Source organism: Pristiophorus japonicus, chromosome 7 (assembly GCF_044704955.1).
Source record: "Pristiophorus japonicus isolate sPriJap1 chromosome 7, sPriJap1.hap1, whole genome shotgun sequence".
Classification (NCBI taxonomy): domain Eukaryota; kingdom Metazoa; phylum Chordata; class Chondrichthyes; family Pristiophoridae; genus Pristiophorus; species Pristiophorus japonicus.
The window spans coordinates 192851999-192869035 of NC_091983.1; the positions used below are offsets into that span (position 1 = coordinate 192851999).

At 41.9% G+C, this 17037-nt stretch overlaps 1 protein-coding gene across 3 annotated transcripts in view; it reads left to right on the top strand.

Moving 5' to 3' along the window:
* Positions 1-17037, top strand: part of afg1lb (AFG1 like ATPase b) — a 206567-nt gene that overhangs the window by 42928 nt on the left and 146602 nt on the right. For all 3 annotated transcript variants that reach the window (XM_070885646.1, XM_070885647.1, XM_070885645.1), the window contains exon 2: positions 7420-7646. In XM_070885646.1, the coding sequence (XP_070741747.1) occupies positions 7420-7646 (227 nt within the window). The remainder of the gene's footprint in view (positions 1-7419; positions 7647-17037) is intronic.

The window sequence follows — 17037 nt, forward strand, 5'->3', positions numbered from 1 at the left end:
TTTTCCCTTCCATCTTTTTGGGGAAGTGTATCTGTCCCCCCGCTCTTGTATGGCAGCCTTTTTATTTGTGCAAACAGGCAACATTTGGATTGATGCAACGGCATTTTCTATAGATCAACTTCAGTGTGGTGCTTTTTAAAATTGCTAAGTTGTAATTGAACACAGTTAAAATGTTACGACCGCTTTGTTTATTTGATTTTTTTTTTCAGCTAACTACAATTTTCTTTATTAGTCAGTCATTATCTGGAACTCTGCTCTTTGTATGTGGAGTTTCAAATGCAGGGTTTAACCATTGCTTGCTGAATTAGAACTGCTGACGCATGCAGTGAGTTATGAAAAAACTGTGACTGCCCATTGGCATCCCAGTACAGTTGTTTTAAGATTTTCACTGCTCCCACCAAGAAGTAGAAAAGAGGGCTAGAATTTCCATTGGCAATAGGGAAAACATAAGGACAAAGTATTATTTAAATGGTGATGGCTTGGAAATGTCGATGTATAGAGGGACCTTGGTGTACAAGGACACCCATCATTGAAAGCAAACATACAGGTGCAGCAAGTAGTTAGGAAGGCAAATGGTATGTTGGCCTTCATTGCAAGAGGATTTGAGTACAGGAGCAAGGATGTCTTACTACAGTTATACAGGGCCTTGGTGAGACCGCACCTGGAGTATTGTGTGCAGTTTTGGTCTCCTTACCTAAGAAAGGATATACTTGCCATAGAAGGAGTGCAGGACTGTTGTATGAGGAGAGATTGGGTCGACTAGGCCTGTATTCACTAGAGTTTAGAAGAATGAGAGGGGATCTCATTGAAACGTATAAAATTCTGACTGGGTTGGATAGACTGGATGTGGGGAGGATGTTTCCCTGGCTGGGAAGTCTAGAACAAGGGGTCACAGTCTCAGGATACGGAGTAGGAAATTTAGAACCGAGATGAGGAGAAATTTTTTCACTCAGGGTGGTGAACCTGTGGAATTCTCTACCACAGAAGGCTATGGAGGTCAAGTCACTGAATATATTTAAAAGGGAGATCGATAGATTTCTAAAAACAAAAGGCATCAAGGGGTATGGGGAAAAAGCAGGAATATGGTGTTGAGACAGAGGATCAGCCATGATCATATTGACTGGTGGTGCAGAATCGAAGGGCCGAATGGCCTACTACTGCTATTTTCTATGTTTCTACAAGGAAAAATATTTTGGTAGCCGGTATACGGGAAAGGGTTCACTATTATGATGCCTGTGTCACTATCATTTAACTAGGATTGAGCAAAACAGGTGCGCTTCAGATCGTAGGGGTGATGAAATTTGCTTACAGGTGTGACCCTGACCTGAAAGGATATCTATCGCAAAATTGTGACAGGCCCAGAAAAGCCATTGATAGCATAGAGTACGTTTTCAGTTGGTGAAATTTTTGGGCCCACTTTTACATGGTGGGTTCTTGATCCATGTGAAGTAATATCAGTAGAATGGCAATGCATTCCTTTGGATATATCTATCCGTTCCACAGTATTCAGAGGCTCATGGTCTCTTGCCATTAATATTTATACTGACGCTGAAAAAAGCTTGTTGCAGATAGATTGAGGGAGGGCATATGTGGACAATCATTTGTAAACAATGGTGCTGTGTGCAGATCATTTACAAGTTGGCTTCCCTCCTTCGCTCCTGTAGGTAGTGTACAGTTCCACAGGTATTTTTTTATCAAGTAGCCATTCTCCAAACTTGATCCTGTCCTCGTCTGTTATGCACACAGGCTTGCTTTCAAGCAGGGGTAACAGGATAGCCATTTAGAGAGACAATCCTAGCTGATTTCCGCCTCCCTCCCCTCTTCAACCCAACAATACCGAGGACAATTACTACAGCCCCAATATGATCCTGGCCTGAGGTCCACATGTCCTAGGATCAAATCTGAGGCCTTGTACTCTGTAAATACCAAAGCACACATTTACCTGCCATGGGGCAAGCTTTCAAGTGGCACTCTTTAACAGCTTCTAGTATTATTTCACCCAGCGATATAGATAGTTTCTTTCAAATTTGGATGTCAATTTTTACAAGAAAGGAATGTGGTTGATGCTTTTCTTCATCACTTTCATTCTTGAGCAGGATCATATGTATTAAGGTAATAGTGGCTCTTGAGCATAATTACCTCTTGAAGAGAGAACTCTTGAAATGCCAGCAGTGTGTTTTTACAGAACAAAATGGATATTAATAGTTGCAAGCTCTTGTCTCCTCCAAGAGATATCATCTTATGAATCCTGAATTTGTTAGTTTTACCACTATGCTTTTTGAAATGAATGGGCAACCTAATGGCTGAGCTCTGCCTCTCTATCTCTTTGTCCTGGCTTTTAGGACTTTTACCATTTGTTTAAAAAGGCCAAGTGATGAACTAGTACGTTCTGCAAAATTTCTCTTCACTTCATTGGCTGTAAAGCGTTTGAGACGTCTGGTGGTTGTGAAAGGCGCTATATAAATTAAAGTCTTTCTTTTCATCTTCCGGTTATTTCCTGTCTGCCGGTCTCTGTCTGCCTGTCTCTGTCTGCCTGTCTATCTGTATCGCTCTTGCAGATAGCTCACACATGAAAACTTGTGGCTAGTTCAACAAGTTACGATGGTGAAACGATAATCACAAGTTCTTGACAGCCTCTTCTCAATTTAATTCTGATCTTAAAGTTGGGCATGGTACAATTTGATTCAAAATAGCAGACAAGTTTGTAACAAATGCTCTGGGTGGTGGAAGAAGGGTGCTGAGCGGTGTGATTCTTTCTTTACCAAGTATTGGGAGTCTATATAGTTCTGACATTTGTTTTGTAGGCCCATCCAGATAAGGCAGTCCATCCAGATAAGGCAGTCCTTCACACCACTCCTTGTTACTTACAAAGGGGCCCTTGAAAGGAGCCTCTTTGAATATTTCCTTGAAGGAATTGGCAGTGGAAGGCATGTTATATTCGGAGACTTCTAAAAACAAATGAGGAGAAACAAGAAAAAAATATGCAAAAAGTAAATATGAAGCTAGGCAGATGTACTTTAAGCGAATAAGATAAAGAAATGGCGCTGTAGAAATGTTTCAAAATAGGTGAGAAGGGATTAAAGGATTAACTCAAAAGGTCAAGGCTATTCAGATGCTAATCTATTCATGGGGCTATAGGCTCGAAATAATTTTTTGACTTGATTAATGGTACTGCTGCAGCTACTTGAAAATTGATTAGCAGTTAATGGATTTTGATTAACAATTTTTTCCAGACTATAGTAGTTTCAGACAAATTGTGCAGTACATATTGTAAGTAGTTCAGACTTAAAATTGCATCAGAGTTCAACAATTTGGACAGCAAATTGCTATACTGCCAGATAAGATCAGAAAATGCCATTCAGCCCATTGTAGCTCATCCTTCCAGTACTCCAACTCACCCAGCCTAGCATAGAACTGCTTTTTCAATTCCCGCCAAAGTATTTAACACCAGCAGTTTACCTGCTGGATTGTTCTAAGTACTTATCTGATATAAACTCTACTCAAGAGTCATTTTCAACGCTAAAAAAAAATTAAAATTATCCAATGATTTGGATTAAACATTACAGACAACACAGCAATGTGGGAATTGTGTTTGGAAAAATTCAAATGATGAGATAATTTGAGTTAAGATTAGACTGTTTTTTTTATGTTTACTTCTGGTTAATTTAAATTTTATGTCCTCTGGTCCCACTGGCATGACCGGGCTTGAAGTAATGGGGGGAAAATTGCAGTTGGACACTTCCTGCGGGTGAACGCCTCCAACTGAAATTTTTTTTAACGCAAGTACCTGGTGGTCCCGGAGGTGAATCACGTGGACCTGGACCACCAATCACAATGTAATATTCTCATTCATAGTAAGTAATGGGAGCTCCGAGCAATGAGAACACTCCTAAAATCAAATAGAACACAAACATAAATTAAAAAAAAACACTTCACCTTTTAATTCATAGAAATTGCATTAAATTAAATGTTTTAGAGAAAAATGTATTTTTTTGAAATTAATTTTTTTTTTAATAGTGTTAAAAATAAACTTGCCTTCATAGACAGGGGTTTTAATATACAAATAAGTAATAACATTTAATTTAAAACTCTTATGCTGATAAAAGTAGGTTATATGCTTGCTCTTACCAGGCATAAGAGTGTGAAAGATTTTCGCTGGGTAAGAGTTGGACAAATAGCCCAAATCTCCACCCGCAAATGTCCTTCCTGCGTGCAAAAAACATTTTGACAGATCGTAAAAGCCGGTTCTCGGGGGTAGATGCGCATGCACCGAGAACCGGCTTTTACGATCTGTCAAGATTTCTTCGGACAGAACCTATGCATCCCTGGGAGAAGGACATCCGCGCTGCAGAGATTGGGCTATTCGCCCAACTCATGCCCAGCTAATGTCCTTCAAACTTTTACGCATGATAAAAGCAGGCATATAGGCTACTTTTACCAGCATAACACTTTTAAAACATATAAAAATGTAATAATTCATTTTTATATTAAAGACCCTGTTCATTAAGGTAAGTTTATTTTTAACCCTGTTAACCCTGTTTAACCCCAGAAATTGATGGGACTGAGGGTCGATAAATCCCCAGGGCCTGATGGTCTGCATCCCAGAGTACTTAAGGAGGTGGCCTTGGAAATAGCGGATGCATTGACAGTCATTTTCCAACATTCCATAGACTCTGGATCAGTTCCTATGGAGTGGAGGGTAGCCAATGTAACCCCACTTTTTAAAAAAGGAGGGAGCGAGAAAACAGGGAATTATAGACCGGTCAGCATGACATCAGTATTGGGTAAAATGATGGAACCAATTATTAAGGATGTCATAGCAGCGCATTTCGAAAGAGGTGACATGATAGGTCCGATTCAGCATGGATTTGTGAAAGGGAAATCATGCTTGACAAATCTTCTGGAATTTTTTGAGGATGTTTCCAGTAGAGTGGACAAGAGAGAACCAGTTGATGTGGTGTATTTGGACTTTCAGAATGCTTTCGACAAGGTCCCACACAAGAGATTAATGTGCAAAGTTAAAGCACATGGGATTGGGGATAGTGTGCTGACGTGGATTGAGAACTGGTTGTCAGACAGGAAGCAAAGAGTAGGAGTTAATGGGTACTTTTCAGAATGGCAGGCAGTGACTAGTGGGGTACGGCAAGGTTCTGTGCTGGGGCCCCAGCTGTTCACATTGTACATTAATGATTTAGACAAGTGGATTAAATGTAGTATCTCCAAATTTGCACGTGACACTAAGTTGGATGGCAGTGTGAGCTGCAAGGAGGATGCTATGAGGCTGCAGAGTGACTTGGATAGGTTAGGTGAGTGGGTAAACGCATGGCAGATGAAGTATAATGTGGATAAATGTGAGGTTATCCACTTTGGTGGTAAAAACAGAGAGACATACTATTATCTGAATGGTGATAGATTAGGAAAAGGGGAGGTGCAACGAGACCTGGGTGTCATAGTACATCAGTCATTGAAGGTTGACATGCAGGTACAGCAGGTGGTTAAGAAAGCAAATGGCATGTTGGCCTTCATAGCGAGGGGATTTGAGTACAGGGGCAGTGAGGTGTTGCTACAGTTGTACAGGGCCTTGGTGAGTATTGTGTACAGTTTTGGTCTCCTAACTTGAGGAAAGACATTCTTGCTATTGAGGGAGTGCAGCGAAGGTTCACCAGACTGATTCCCGGGATGACGGGACTGACACATGAAGAAAGACTGGATCAACTGGGCTTGTATTCTCTGGAGTTCAGATGAATGAGAGGGGATCTCATAGAAACCTTTAAAATTCTGACGGGTTTAGACATGGTAGATGCAGGAAGAATGTTCCCAATGTTGGGGAAGTCCAGAACCAGGGGTCACAGCCTAAGGATAAAGGGTAAGCCATTTAGGACTGAGAGGAGAAGAAACTTCTTCACCCAGAGAGTGGTGAACCTGTGGAATTCTCTACCACAGAAAGTTGTTGAGGGTAATTCACTCTATATATTCAAGAAGGAGTTAGATGTAGTCCTTACTATTAGGAGGATCAAGGGGTATGGCGAGATAGCAGGAATGGGGTACTGAAGTTGCATGTTCAGCCATGATCTCATTTGAATGGCGGTGCAGGTTCGAAGGGCCGAATGGCCTACTCCACCTATTTTCTATGTTTCTATGTAACACACACAAATGTTTACCAAAAAATATATATTTTTCTAAAACATTTAATTTAAATTCATTTTCAATATGTGAGTTTCTTTTATTTATTATGCGGTGTTTCTTGTTTTAGGAGGGTTTTCTCATTGATAGTAATGGGAACTCGTAAAAGGCGAAGTTCCCATTTTTATCAATGAGAATACTACCTTGTGATTGGTGGTCCAGGCCACTTGACTCCAGCATTTCCGGACATACGGGGAAGTCATCTTCCCGTATACTGCTCAGCGAATGGAGTCCCCCGATCGGAATTCTACGTTCCTCCGGGACCACTGCGTATTTTCGTAAAATCATTTCGGGTCGGAGGCATTCATCTGTAGGTTAGATGCTGTCTGGACTCAAATTTGCAATCCAGCCCAGAGAAATTCGTTTGGGCACTCTCAATCCAGTTGTTCATGGGTATGGGGCCACAGGAACAATCTTCCTCCAGTTTACCATAACTTGGCAATCTTACTGGAAAAGTAATGTGCTGATGCATTACGGGGTATTTTGGATTTGGATATTAATGGAATCAAGGGATATGGGGATAGTGCAGGAAAGTGGAGTTGAATTAGAAGATCAGCCGTGATCTTACTGAATGGCGGAGCAGGCCCGAAGGGATGAATGGCCTTATCCGGCTCTTGTTTCTTATGTTCTTATTTTTCAGAGGATGGGGTTGAGATGCATTGTTGGGGAGGGTCAGCCATGGCTCAGCTCTGATTCAAAGGTTGTGGATTCAAAACCCCTACAGAGACTTGGGCACAAATTCGAGGCTGTCATTCCAATGCAATGCTGAAGGAGTGCTGCACTCTCAGAGGTGCTGTCTTTCAGATGAAACGTTAGACCGAGGACCTGTCTGCCCCCCCCCCGGGTTGACGTATTCACAATGTAATCCAAACTTGGATGGCGGCGGTGGGTGACTTAAGACAGCATTTGAGCTGTATAATGCACGTGAAAGTGTGTCAACGTGACCATTTCAATAATGATGGTGAATTCTCTCGTACTGTTTTAGGCCAGAATTGCTCTTTGAAAGTTTTAAAAGAAGCAAAATACAGAGGATGGTTAAACAGCAGCAGGAGTTGTAATGAGATAGTATTAATGGACAATTACTTATATTGTACTGGATATTGTGAATAGCAGGCTGGTTTGAAGAACTTGACTTATGGTCATCTTGAGACTAACTGGACTATCCAAAGTATAGAATAGTCAGCCAATTGTTCACAGCAGATTCAAGTACTCAGTTTGATTTGTGCATTCTTTTAGGTTACGCTCTTCCAGCATCAAACAGCGCTGCATCTGAGGCAAGACTTCCGATGAAAGGCTCTGCCTTTGCACCAAATGTTGAAGGGCCTTTGGAGCACTACGAATTATTGGTCAGACGAGGAGACATAAAACACGATGACCACCAGAGAAGGGTTGTGCAGTGTTTACAGAAGCTTCATGAAGTACTTAAAGGATACAATCCTGGTCAGCAAAATATCTTTTCAAAGGTGAGGTCAGAAGTTGAGATATCAGAAGTCCAGGGGTCAGAAGGTGAGCAGGTCAGACAGCTTTAAGAAGCTGCAAAGAAGCATTGCAGTACGACATTTGATTGTGGTATGTAATATGCTTAGTTGCCTACTTGACCCTTTGGTTTCCCTTTATTTATTTTCAGACCTTGGAGAGATCTGTAAGAATTCACAAATAGATTTCTTCTATCCTAACTTGTATCTGTAATTTAGTAATGAGTTACATTGTTGAAATTTGGTGGTGGTAACTACATCAATAATAAAATGATTAGAGTTTCACAGTGATCTTTGCCGCTATCGGCCATCTGGACTCTACCCTCTGGACATCCCTCCCTATACCTCTTTGCCTTGTTGCTCTCCCCACTTTTAAAAGCCTCCTCAAAACATCTTTTTTTGACCATGCATTCAATCACCCCATCTAATTAATTTACGACTGCTGGTCTGTTTTCTCTTACAAGAGTCATAGAACATTTTTTACTATGTTAAGGGCACTATGCAAATGCACATGTTAGTTGATGAGCACTGCACTGTCGGAGGTGCCGTCTTTTGGATGAGACGTTAAACCAAGGCCCCGTCTGCTCTCTCAGGTGGACGTAAATGATTCCATGGCACTATTTCGAAGAGGAGCAGAGGGTTTATCCCCAGTGTACTAGCCAATATTTATCTCTCAATCAACATAACAAAAAAACGATTATCTGGTCATTATCACGTTGCTGTTTGTGGGAGCATGCTTGTGCGTAGATTGGCTACCGCGTTTCCTACATTACAACAGTGCCGACACTCCAAAAGTACTTTATTGGCTGTAAAGCGCTTTGAGACGTCTGGTGGTCATGAAAGGCGCTATATAAATCCAAGTCTTTTTATCCCGAGCAATGCAATTGACCTCGGTACCATTGAGTTGGAGAGAGGAAACCAATCAGCCAGAGTGTCACTCCTGATCACAGACAAGATGACCCATCCTTGCTGTCCTATGTTGGTTTCAGGTTCCCCTCGCGCTTCAGATTTACATTTTTCATCCTCATGTTTAAATCCCTTCATGGCTTCTTCTCTCTGTATATCTAACCCTCTCCAGCCTGGCAACCACACCCAAACTCTCTTCTTTTAACTCTGGCCTTTTATGCATATCGCATGCTTTGGAATTTCCTCTCTAAACCCCTCAATGTTTCTCTGCCTCCAAGATGGCATTGTCCAATAGAAATTGCTGACTAGCCGCAGATGTGGCTATGGCGACAGTGTTAGTTACATCCATTTATATTAGTAGAAAATGCCTTCAATACACTCATAATTCAGATAAATGTACATCTCGTGAGTATATTTACTGAATAAATATCTACTATCATTCAATAACCAAGGAAGTAAAGCACCCACAACTATTAATGCAGACTCCCACACTCTGCATTTAATAGGAACTTAAGTAAATAAGAACATAAGAATTAGGAGAAGGAGTAGGCCATACGGCCTCTTGAGCCTGCTCCGCCATTCAACAAGATCATGGCTGATCTTCGAACTGAACTCAACATTCTTGCCCAATCCCCATATCCCTTGATTCTCCTAGAGTCCAAAGATCTATCTATCTCAGCTCTCAGTGACTCAGAATCCACAACCCTTTGGGGTAGAGAATTCCAAAGATTCACAACCCTCTGAGTGAATAAATTCCTTCTCTTAAATGACTGACTCTTTACCCTGAGACTATGCCCCCTAGTCCTAGACGGAGGCTAACCCCGCCTATGAACACGGCGACTATCAGAGTGGACGCCATTGCATCCCACTTGATATAAACATCAAAGACTCCGGTGGACAAAGAAGTCCACACACACCATGCGATTTGCCCAATTTAGTAATTGGAAATGCAATTAGCCACATCTGGATTCCCACTTAGCCACATATCCAATACATTAGCCACTAGCCAAAACACTGTCCTAAGACCCTCCTTGAACCCACCTCTTTGACGAAGTTTTTGGTCACCACTCCTAATATCTAATATTTTGCTACGTCATCTTTTTTTTTGCCATACATCTCTGAGAAGTGCTTTAAGATATTTTTGTATGTTAAAGGTGCTATGTTACTATAATGCCCCTTTGCATTATACTCCGCTTCCCAAATTTAACAACCTTTACGCTTCCCAAATTTAACAACATTGATATTGTGACTTTATATTATATCTACTTTCTAGGTTTAGATGTCAAAAATGGCCACTTGGCGAGGTAATAAAATGCTCCTGGTGCACAGGGATTATGCATGCCCCAGCATAAGTTGCCACCATTAGGAGAGGGGTGTGGGGAAAGGAAAATTAAAACAGTTGCTGCCAGGGAATTGATTATCTAGAGTGTAAACAGCCCTTGTAAATTCAAGTTGGTGGCCTTTAGGAGCTTATTAGCTCAACTGCAATATCAGCGAAACATTTATTAGGCTATTTTCACCTTAACGACAAGAAAACAACCATGACAATTAAGTCGACGGCTTTTATAATCTGGAAATAGAAAATAGTTGTTTATTATGACAACATTGGCTTAATAGAAAAATACTGTATCAACTGACGAAACAAGCTCATTGGTACAACTGTTTCAAATCTGCAGTGCGGTTTTATCCCATTTCCAGAAATGTTTGTACTGATTTGCTGCTACTTTTGTGGATGAAAGAACTCCGCTAGAATTTTGCCAGGACCAAATGTTCAAAAGTTGTACTGGGACTAAAATGTTCTGAAATATCAGTTGCTGTAAGCTTGGTGCTAAACTTTAATTTGCATAACAATTTAACAGTAACATGATGCCAGATTCATAAGTACAAAATCTCCCTCACTTATAAAATAAATTCTGTTGTGTATCAGTTTAGCTGATATATTAACACTCTTGCCTCTGAGCTAGCAGCTCACGTGCTCAAGTCCTGCAGTGGGACTTGAATACTTGAAACTAGTTTGACTCCACTGCAGTAGTGAAGGATTGCTGGGTTGTCAGAGGTGATTCCCTTCAGGTGAGCTGTTCAACCAAGGTCCACTCTGCCAATGAATAGATGCTTAAATATCCCATAGCGCTATTCAAAGAAGAGCAAGGAATTCACCGGGTATCCTGGCTGATATTCCTCCCATTAAAAACATATTAACAACAGTAACAACTTGCATTTATATAGCTCCTTTTAACGTCCTAAAGCGCTTCACAGGAGTTTATCAGACAAAATTTGACACCGAGCCACAAAGAGCTATTGGAACAAGTGACCAAAAGCTTAGTCAAAATGGTAGCTTTTAACGAGCTACTTAAAGGAGGCGAGTAGGATAGAGAGGCGGTGAGGTTTAGGGAATGCTATTTATCCAATTGTTTATGAGATCTAGCTGTTCATTTTGGCAGCTGAATAAGAACAATCACTCCCTTTCAAGTACTTAATTGTGGCTGATGCTCTTTAGTATATTTTTAATGGTGGCAACTTATATTGGGGCATGCATTACCTCGCCAAAATGGCCATTCTTGACCTCTGGCAAGGCACAATACAGATGGAAATCCAGGCTTCCATACCCACAATATGCATTGCCTGTGCTCAAATTTGTTTTTTCTTTCAAACGTATTAGATAATTGCCTGAATGGTATTTTGTGATGGCACTGAAGCTTTGAACATTAGGCTATTTTAGTTTATAAGATATTTTTGCACCAGTTTGTACTTTCTCTGAGCTGAGAATGCTCATCGCAGACCTTCTCTATCAAGGTATGTTTCAGGATTTTTTTTCCTGAGTGTTGCTCACTTTCAATTAATTCCATTCTAACATTATGAACTTATTTTATTAAATAGATTAGGGTTGACTGAGCAAGTTGGACTTGAAACTACTACAGCAACAGTATAGTGCACCAACCCAATACAGAAGGAAATCATTATTTCCATTACTTTGTCTCCTGCAGACTAAGCATGATTGAACATCTGGATATTAGTTTGTTTGAGGTGTGAACTGTGGATAGTGCCTAAACAATTCCCTTTCTCACCCCATCAAATATAAACGTAGCAGTGCGTCTAACATATAGTGGGGTGCCGCAGGGATCGGTGCTGGGGCTTCAACTATTTATAATCTATATTAATGACTTGGATGAAGGGACCGAGAATAATGTAGCCAAGTTTGCTGATGATACAAAGATGGGTGGGAAAGCAAATTGTGAGGAGGACACAAAAAGTCTGCAAAGGGATATAGACAGGCTAAGTGAGTGAGCAAAAAATTGGCAGATGGACTATAATGTGGGAAAATGTGAGGTTATCTACTTTGGCAGAAAAAAAAGAAAAGCAAATTATAATTTAAATGGAGAAAAAGTGCTGCAGTGCAAAGAGACCTGTGGGTCCTTGTGCATGAAACACAAAAAGTTAGTATGCAGGTACAGCAAGTAATCAGGAAGGCAAATGGAATGTTGGCCTTTATTGCAAGGGGAATAGAGTATAAAAGCAGAGAAGTCCTACTACAACTGTACAGGGGATTGTTGAAGCCACACCTAGAGTACTGTGTACAGTTTTGGTCTCCGTATTTAAAGAAGGATATAATTGCATTGGAGGCTGTTCAGAGAAGGTTCACTAGGTTGAATCTGGAGATGAGAGGGTTGACTTATGAAGATAGATTGAGTAGGTTAGGTCTATACTCATTGGAGTTCAGAAGAATGAGAGGTGATCTTATTGAAACATATAAGATAATGAGGGGGCTCGACAAGGTGGATGCAGAGAGAATATTTCCACTCATAGGGGAAACTAAAACTAGGGGACATAGTCTCAGAATAAGGGGCCGCCCATTTAAAACTGAGATGAGGAGAAATTTCTTCTCTGAGGATTGTAAATCTGTGGAATTCTCTGCCCCAAAGAGCTGTGGAGGCTGGATCATTGAATATATTTAAGGCAGAGATAGACATATTTTTGAACGATAAGGGAGTAAAGGGTTTTGGGGAGCGGACAGGGAAGTGGAGCTGAGTCCATGATCAGATCAGCCATGATCTTATTAAATGGCAGAGCAGGCTCGAGGGGCCAAATGGCCGACTCCTGCTCCTATTTCTTGTACATCCTGTAAGAATATAAGAATTAGGAGCAAGAGTAGGCCATTCGGCCCCTCGAGCCTACTCCGCCATTTAAAAAGATCATGGCTGATCTATTTCAATTTCACTTTCTTGCACTGACCCCATATCCCTTGATTCCCTCAATATTCAAGAATCTATTAATCTCTGTCTTGAATATATTCAAAGACTGAGCCTCCACAGCCCTCTGGGGTAGAGAATTCCAAAGATTCACCCTCTGAGTGAAGAAATTTCTCCTCATCTCAGTCCTAAATGGCCGACCCCTTATTCGGAGACTGTGACCCCTGGTTCTCGACTCCCCAGCCAGAGGAAACATCCACCCTGCATCTATTCTGTCCAGCCCTGTAAGATTGTTGTATGTTTCAATGAGATCACCTCATTCTTCTAAACTATAAAGAATATAGGCCTAGTCTGCTCAATCGTTCCTCCATAGGATAATTCTCCCATCCCAGGAATCAGTCTGCACCTATAGCATGCATATCCTTCCTTAGGTAAGGAGACCAAAACTGTACACAATACTCCAGGTGCAGTCTCACCAGGGCCCTATATAATTGCAATAAGATGTATTTTGTACTCAAATCCTCTTGTAATAAAGGCCAACATACCATTTGATTTCTTAATTGCTTGCTGTACCTGCATGTTAACTTTGAGTGATTCGTGTACAAGGACACCTAGGTTCCTCTGAACACCAACATTTCCCAATCTCTCACTATTTAAAACATACTCTGTTTTTCTATTTTTCCTACCAAAGTGGATAACTTCACATTTCTTCACATTATATTCCATTTGCCATGTTCTTGCCCACTCACTTAGCCTGTCTATATCCCCTTGAAACCTCTTTGCATCCTCCTCACAACTTACATTCCCACCTAGCTTTATATGCTCAGCAAACTTGGATATATTACATTTGGTCCCCTCATCCAAATCATTGGTATGGATTGTGAATCTACTGTAAGTCCTACATTAGGCGGTCGTATTCTGTTATCATGACCACATTACTTGACATGTTACGTAAACACTGGCTCACCCCATGAACTTATGCAACAGTTAGTTTTTATCACACCTACAGTGGCTAAGGAAAACACAATGGACCGGAATTTGTGGTCGGGGGCATACCTCCAGATGATGCCTCCAACACAATTTAAAAAAAAAATCCGCCCCTATCTGCTGGCTCTCGGGCTTCGAAGACTTCGGGTCCTGGGCCTGCAGGTGTATGCCTGTGTAAAGGGCCATGGATCCCAGGGATGCAGGTGGTTCGGAAGCATCTTTATGATCACTTGGTCCTTCTCTCAGAAACGGGGAGTTCTCATATGGAATGGAATAAGAACATAAGAACATAAGAATTAGGAACAGGAGTAGGCCATCTAGCCCCTCGAGCCTGCTCCGCCATTCAATAAGATCATGGCTGATCTGGTCGTGGACTCAGCTCCACTTACCCGCCCTCTCCCCGTAACCCTTAATTCCCTTATTGCTTAAAAATCTATCTATCTTTGACTTGAAAACATTCAATGAGCCAGCCTCAACTGCTTCCTTGGGCAGAGAATTCCACAGATTCACAACCCTCTGGGAGAAGAAATTCTTTCTCAACTCGGTTTTAAATTGGCTCCTCCGTATTTTGAGGCTGTGCCCCCTAGTTCTAGTCTCCCCCACCAATGGAAACAACCTCTCTGCCTCTATCTTGTCTATCCCTTTCATGATTTTAAATGTTTCTATAAGATCACCCCTCATCCTTCTGAACTCCAAGGAGTAAAGACCCAGTCTACTCAATCTATCATCATAAGGTAACCCCCTCATTTCTGGAATCAGCCTAGTGAATCGTCTCTGTACCCCTTCCAAAGCCAGTATATCCTTCCTTAAGTAAGGTGACCAAAACTGCACGCAGTACTCCAGTTGCGGCCTTACCAATACCTTATACAGTTGCAGCAACACCTCCCTGCTTTTGTACTCCATCCCTTTCGCAATGAAGGCCAACATTCCATTTGCCTTCCTGATTACCTGCTGCACCTGCAAACTAACCTTTTGGGATTCATGCACAAGGACCCCCAGGTCCCTCTGCACCACAGCATGCTGTAATTTCTCCCCATTCAAATAATATTCCCTTTTACTGTTTTTTTTCCCAATGTGGATGACCTCACACTTTCCGACATTGTATTCCATCTGCCAAACCTTAGCCCATTCGCTTAACCTATCCAAATCTCCTTGCAGCCTCTCTGAGTCCTCTACACAACCCGCTTTCCCACTAATCTTAGTGTCATCTGCAAATTTTGTTGCACTACACTCTGTCCCCTCTTCTAGATCATCTATGTATATTGTAAACAGTTGTGGTCCCAGTATTGATCCCTGTGGCACACCACTAACCACTGATTTCCAAGCGGAAAAGGACCCATTTATCCCGACTCTCTGCTTTCTGTTCGCCAGCCAATTCTCTATCCATGCTGATACATTTCCTCTGACTCCGCGTACCTTTATCTTCTGCAGTAACCTTTTGTGTGGCACCTTAGCGAATGCCTTTTGGAAATCTTAATACACCACATCCATCGGTACACCTCTATCCACCATGCTCGTTATATCCTCAAAGAATTCCAGTAAGTTAGTTAAACATGATTTCCCTTTCATGAATCCATGCTGCGTCTGCTTGATTGCACTATTCCTATCCAGATGTCCCGCTATTTCTTCCTTAATGATAGTTTCAAGCATTTTCCCCACTACAGATGTTAAACTAACCGGCCTATAGTTACCTGCCTTTTGCCTGCCCCCTTTTTTAAACAGAGGTGTTACATTAGCTGCTCTCCAATCCGCTGGTACCTCCCCAGAGTCCAGAGAATTTTCGTAGATTATAACAAATGCATCTGCTATAACTTCCGCCATCTCTTTTAATACCCTGGGATGCATTTCATCAGGACCAGGGGACTTGTCTACCTTCAGTCCCATTAGTCTGTCCAGCACTACCTCCCTAGTGATAGTGATCATCTCAAGGTCCTCCCTTCCCACATTCCTATGACCAGCAATTTTTGGCATGGTTTTTGTGTCTTCCACTGTAAGAATATGAATCCCCGTAAGAATATGAGGAATCCCCAAAGAATTAAATAATTTACATAACTGGAATAAAAATATATGTTCCCATTTTCAAATTTAATTGAAAGTCCCTTTAATGAAGCATTTACAATAAAAATAAAAAATTTTGAAAAATAATTTTAAACATTTCAATCGAGGCCAATATTTACGTAAATTAATTTAAAAAATTTGTGTATGTTTTTATTTTTTAATTGAACATTTATATTAACCTTTACGCTGGTGAAAGTAGGCCCTACGCTTGCTATTACCAGGTGTAAGCGTTTCATGGGCATTTTCTGGGCAGTAGTTGGGCAAATAACCCAACCCTGTGGCAGCAAAAATGATTTTTGGGTCGGAGCAGTAGATCGCAAGCTCTGGGTTTTTGCGCAGCACGTGCGGAAACCCGGAACTTGCGGTGGCCTTTTACAAAGCTTACAGTGGTATATGCTGTGTGCACGCCGCCATGGGGAATGGAAAATCCGGGCCTTTATATTTAATTTTTAGGAGCCGATTAGAGCAAAACATTTACTTCATTGTCTCTGAGCAGAACTCTTACAAACTTCCTTCCAAATCCTTTTGATACAGATTTGTACCCTTCCCTCGTATTCGCTCAGTTGTAAAGTGCAAACTCTGAATTACAAGGATAAGTACCATAAGTGATTTACTAATATCTTTTAGTTCTAATGCCCTGCAGTCTGTGTTTTCTGATTTTTATCAATTGGACAATACAAATATCAACTGTTAAAATTGGAACATTTTTGCTCTGTGCTAAGTAATTGTATAATCAAATATTACTTATGTAGGGCTCAAGTTTCGGACCCCTGCTAGAACGGCGCACATCGGAGAGGCCCGCCTAATTTGTAGAACAAAAATTGCACCGAGTACTTACCTTGCGATTCTCCGATATCTGTAGGCCCGTTTGCAGCTCGGCGCGGCGCAGCAGGAGCTGCTGAGGGCGGAGCTACAGCCCTGCGCCAAAAACAGTGCCGGCAGCTGCACGCGTGCGCAGTAGCTCCCGGCCCTCCCAGCACGTCCTGTCTCCGGGCGACGACCCATTCACTGGCCGAGTAGCCTGACACTGCTTACCTTGTCGGTGGCGGGCCCGCCCGCCCGGCATCTCGCCTGGGGCGGGCCCTGCCCGAAGAGGCGGCGGCAGCGGCTGCGTGCGGGCCGTGCCCGAACTCCTTGGCGGAGGCCCGGCTTCTTTTTCGTCGGTGGCGGCAGCCCGGCATCGGCTGCGGCGGGCCCCGCCCGAAGTCCTCGGCTCCTTCGTCGTCTTCTCTTCCCTCTCC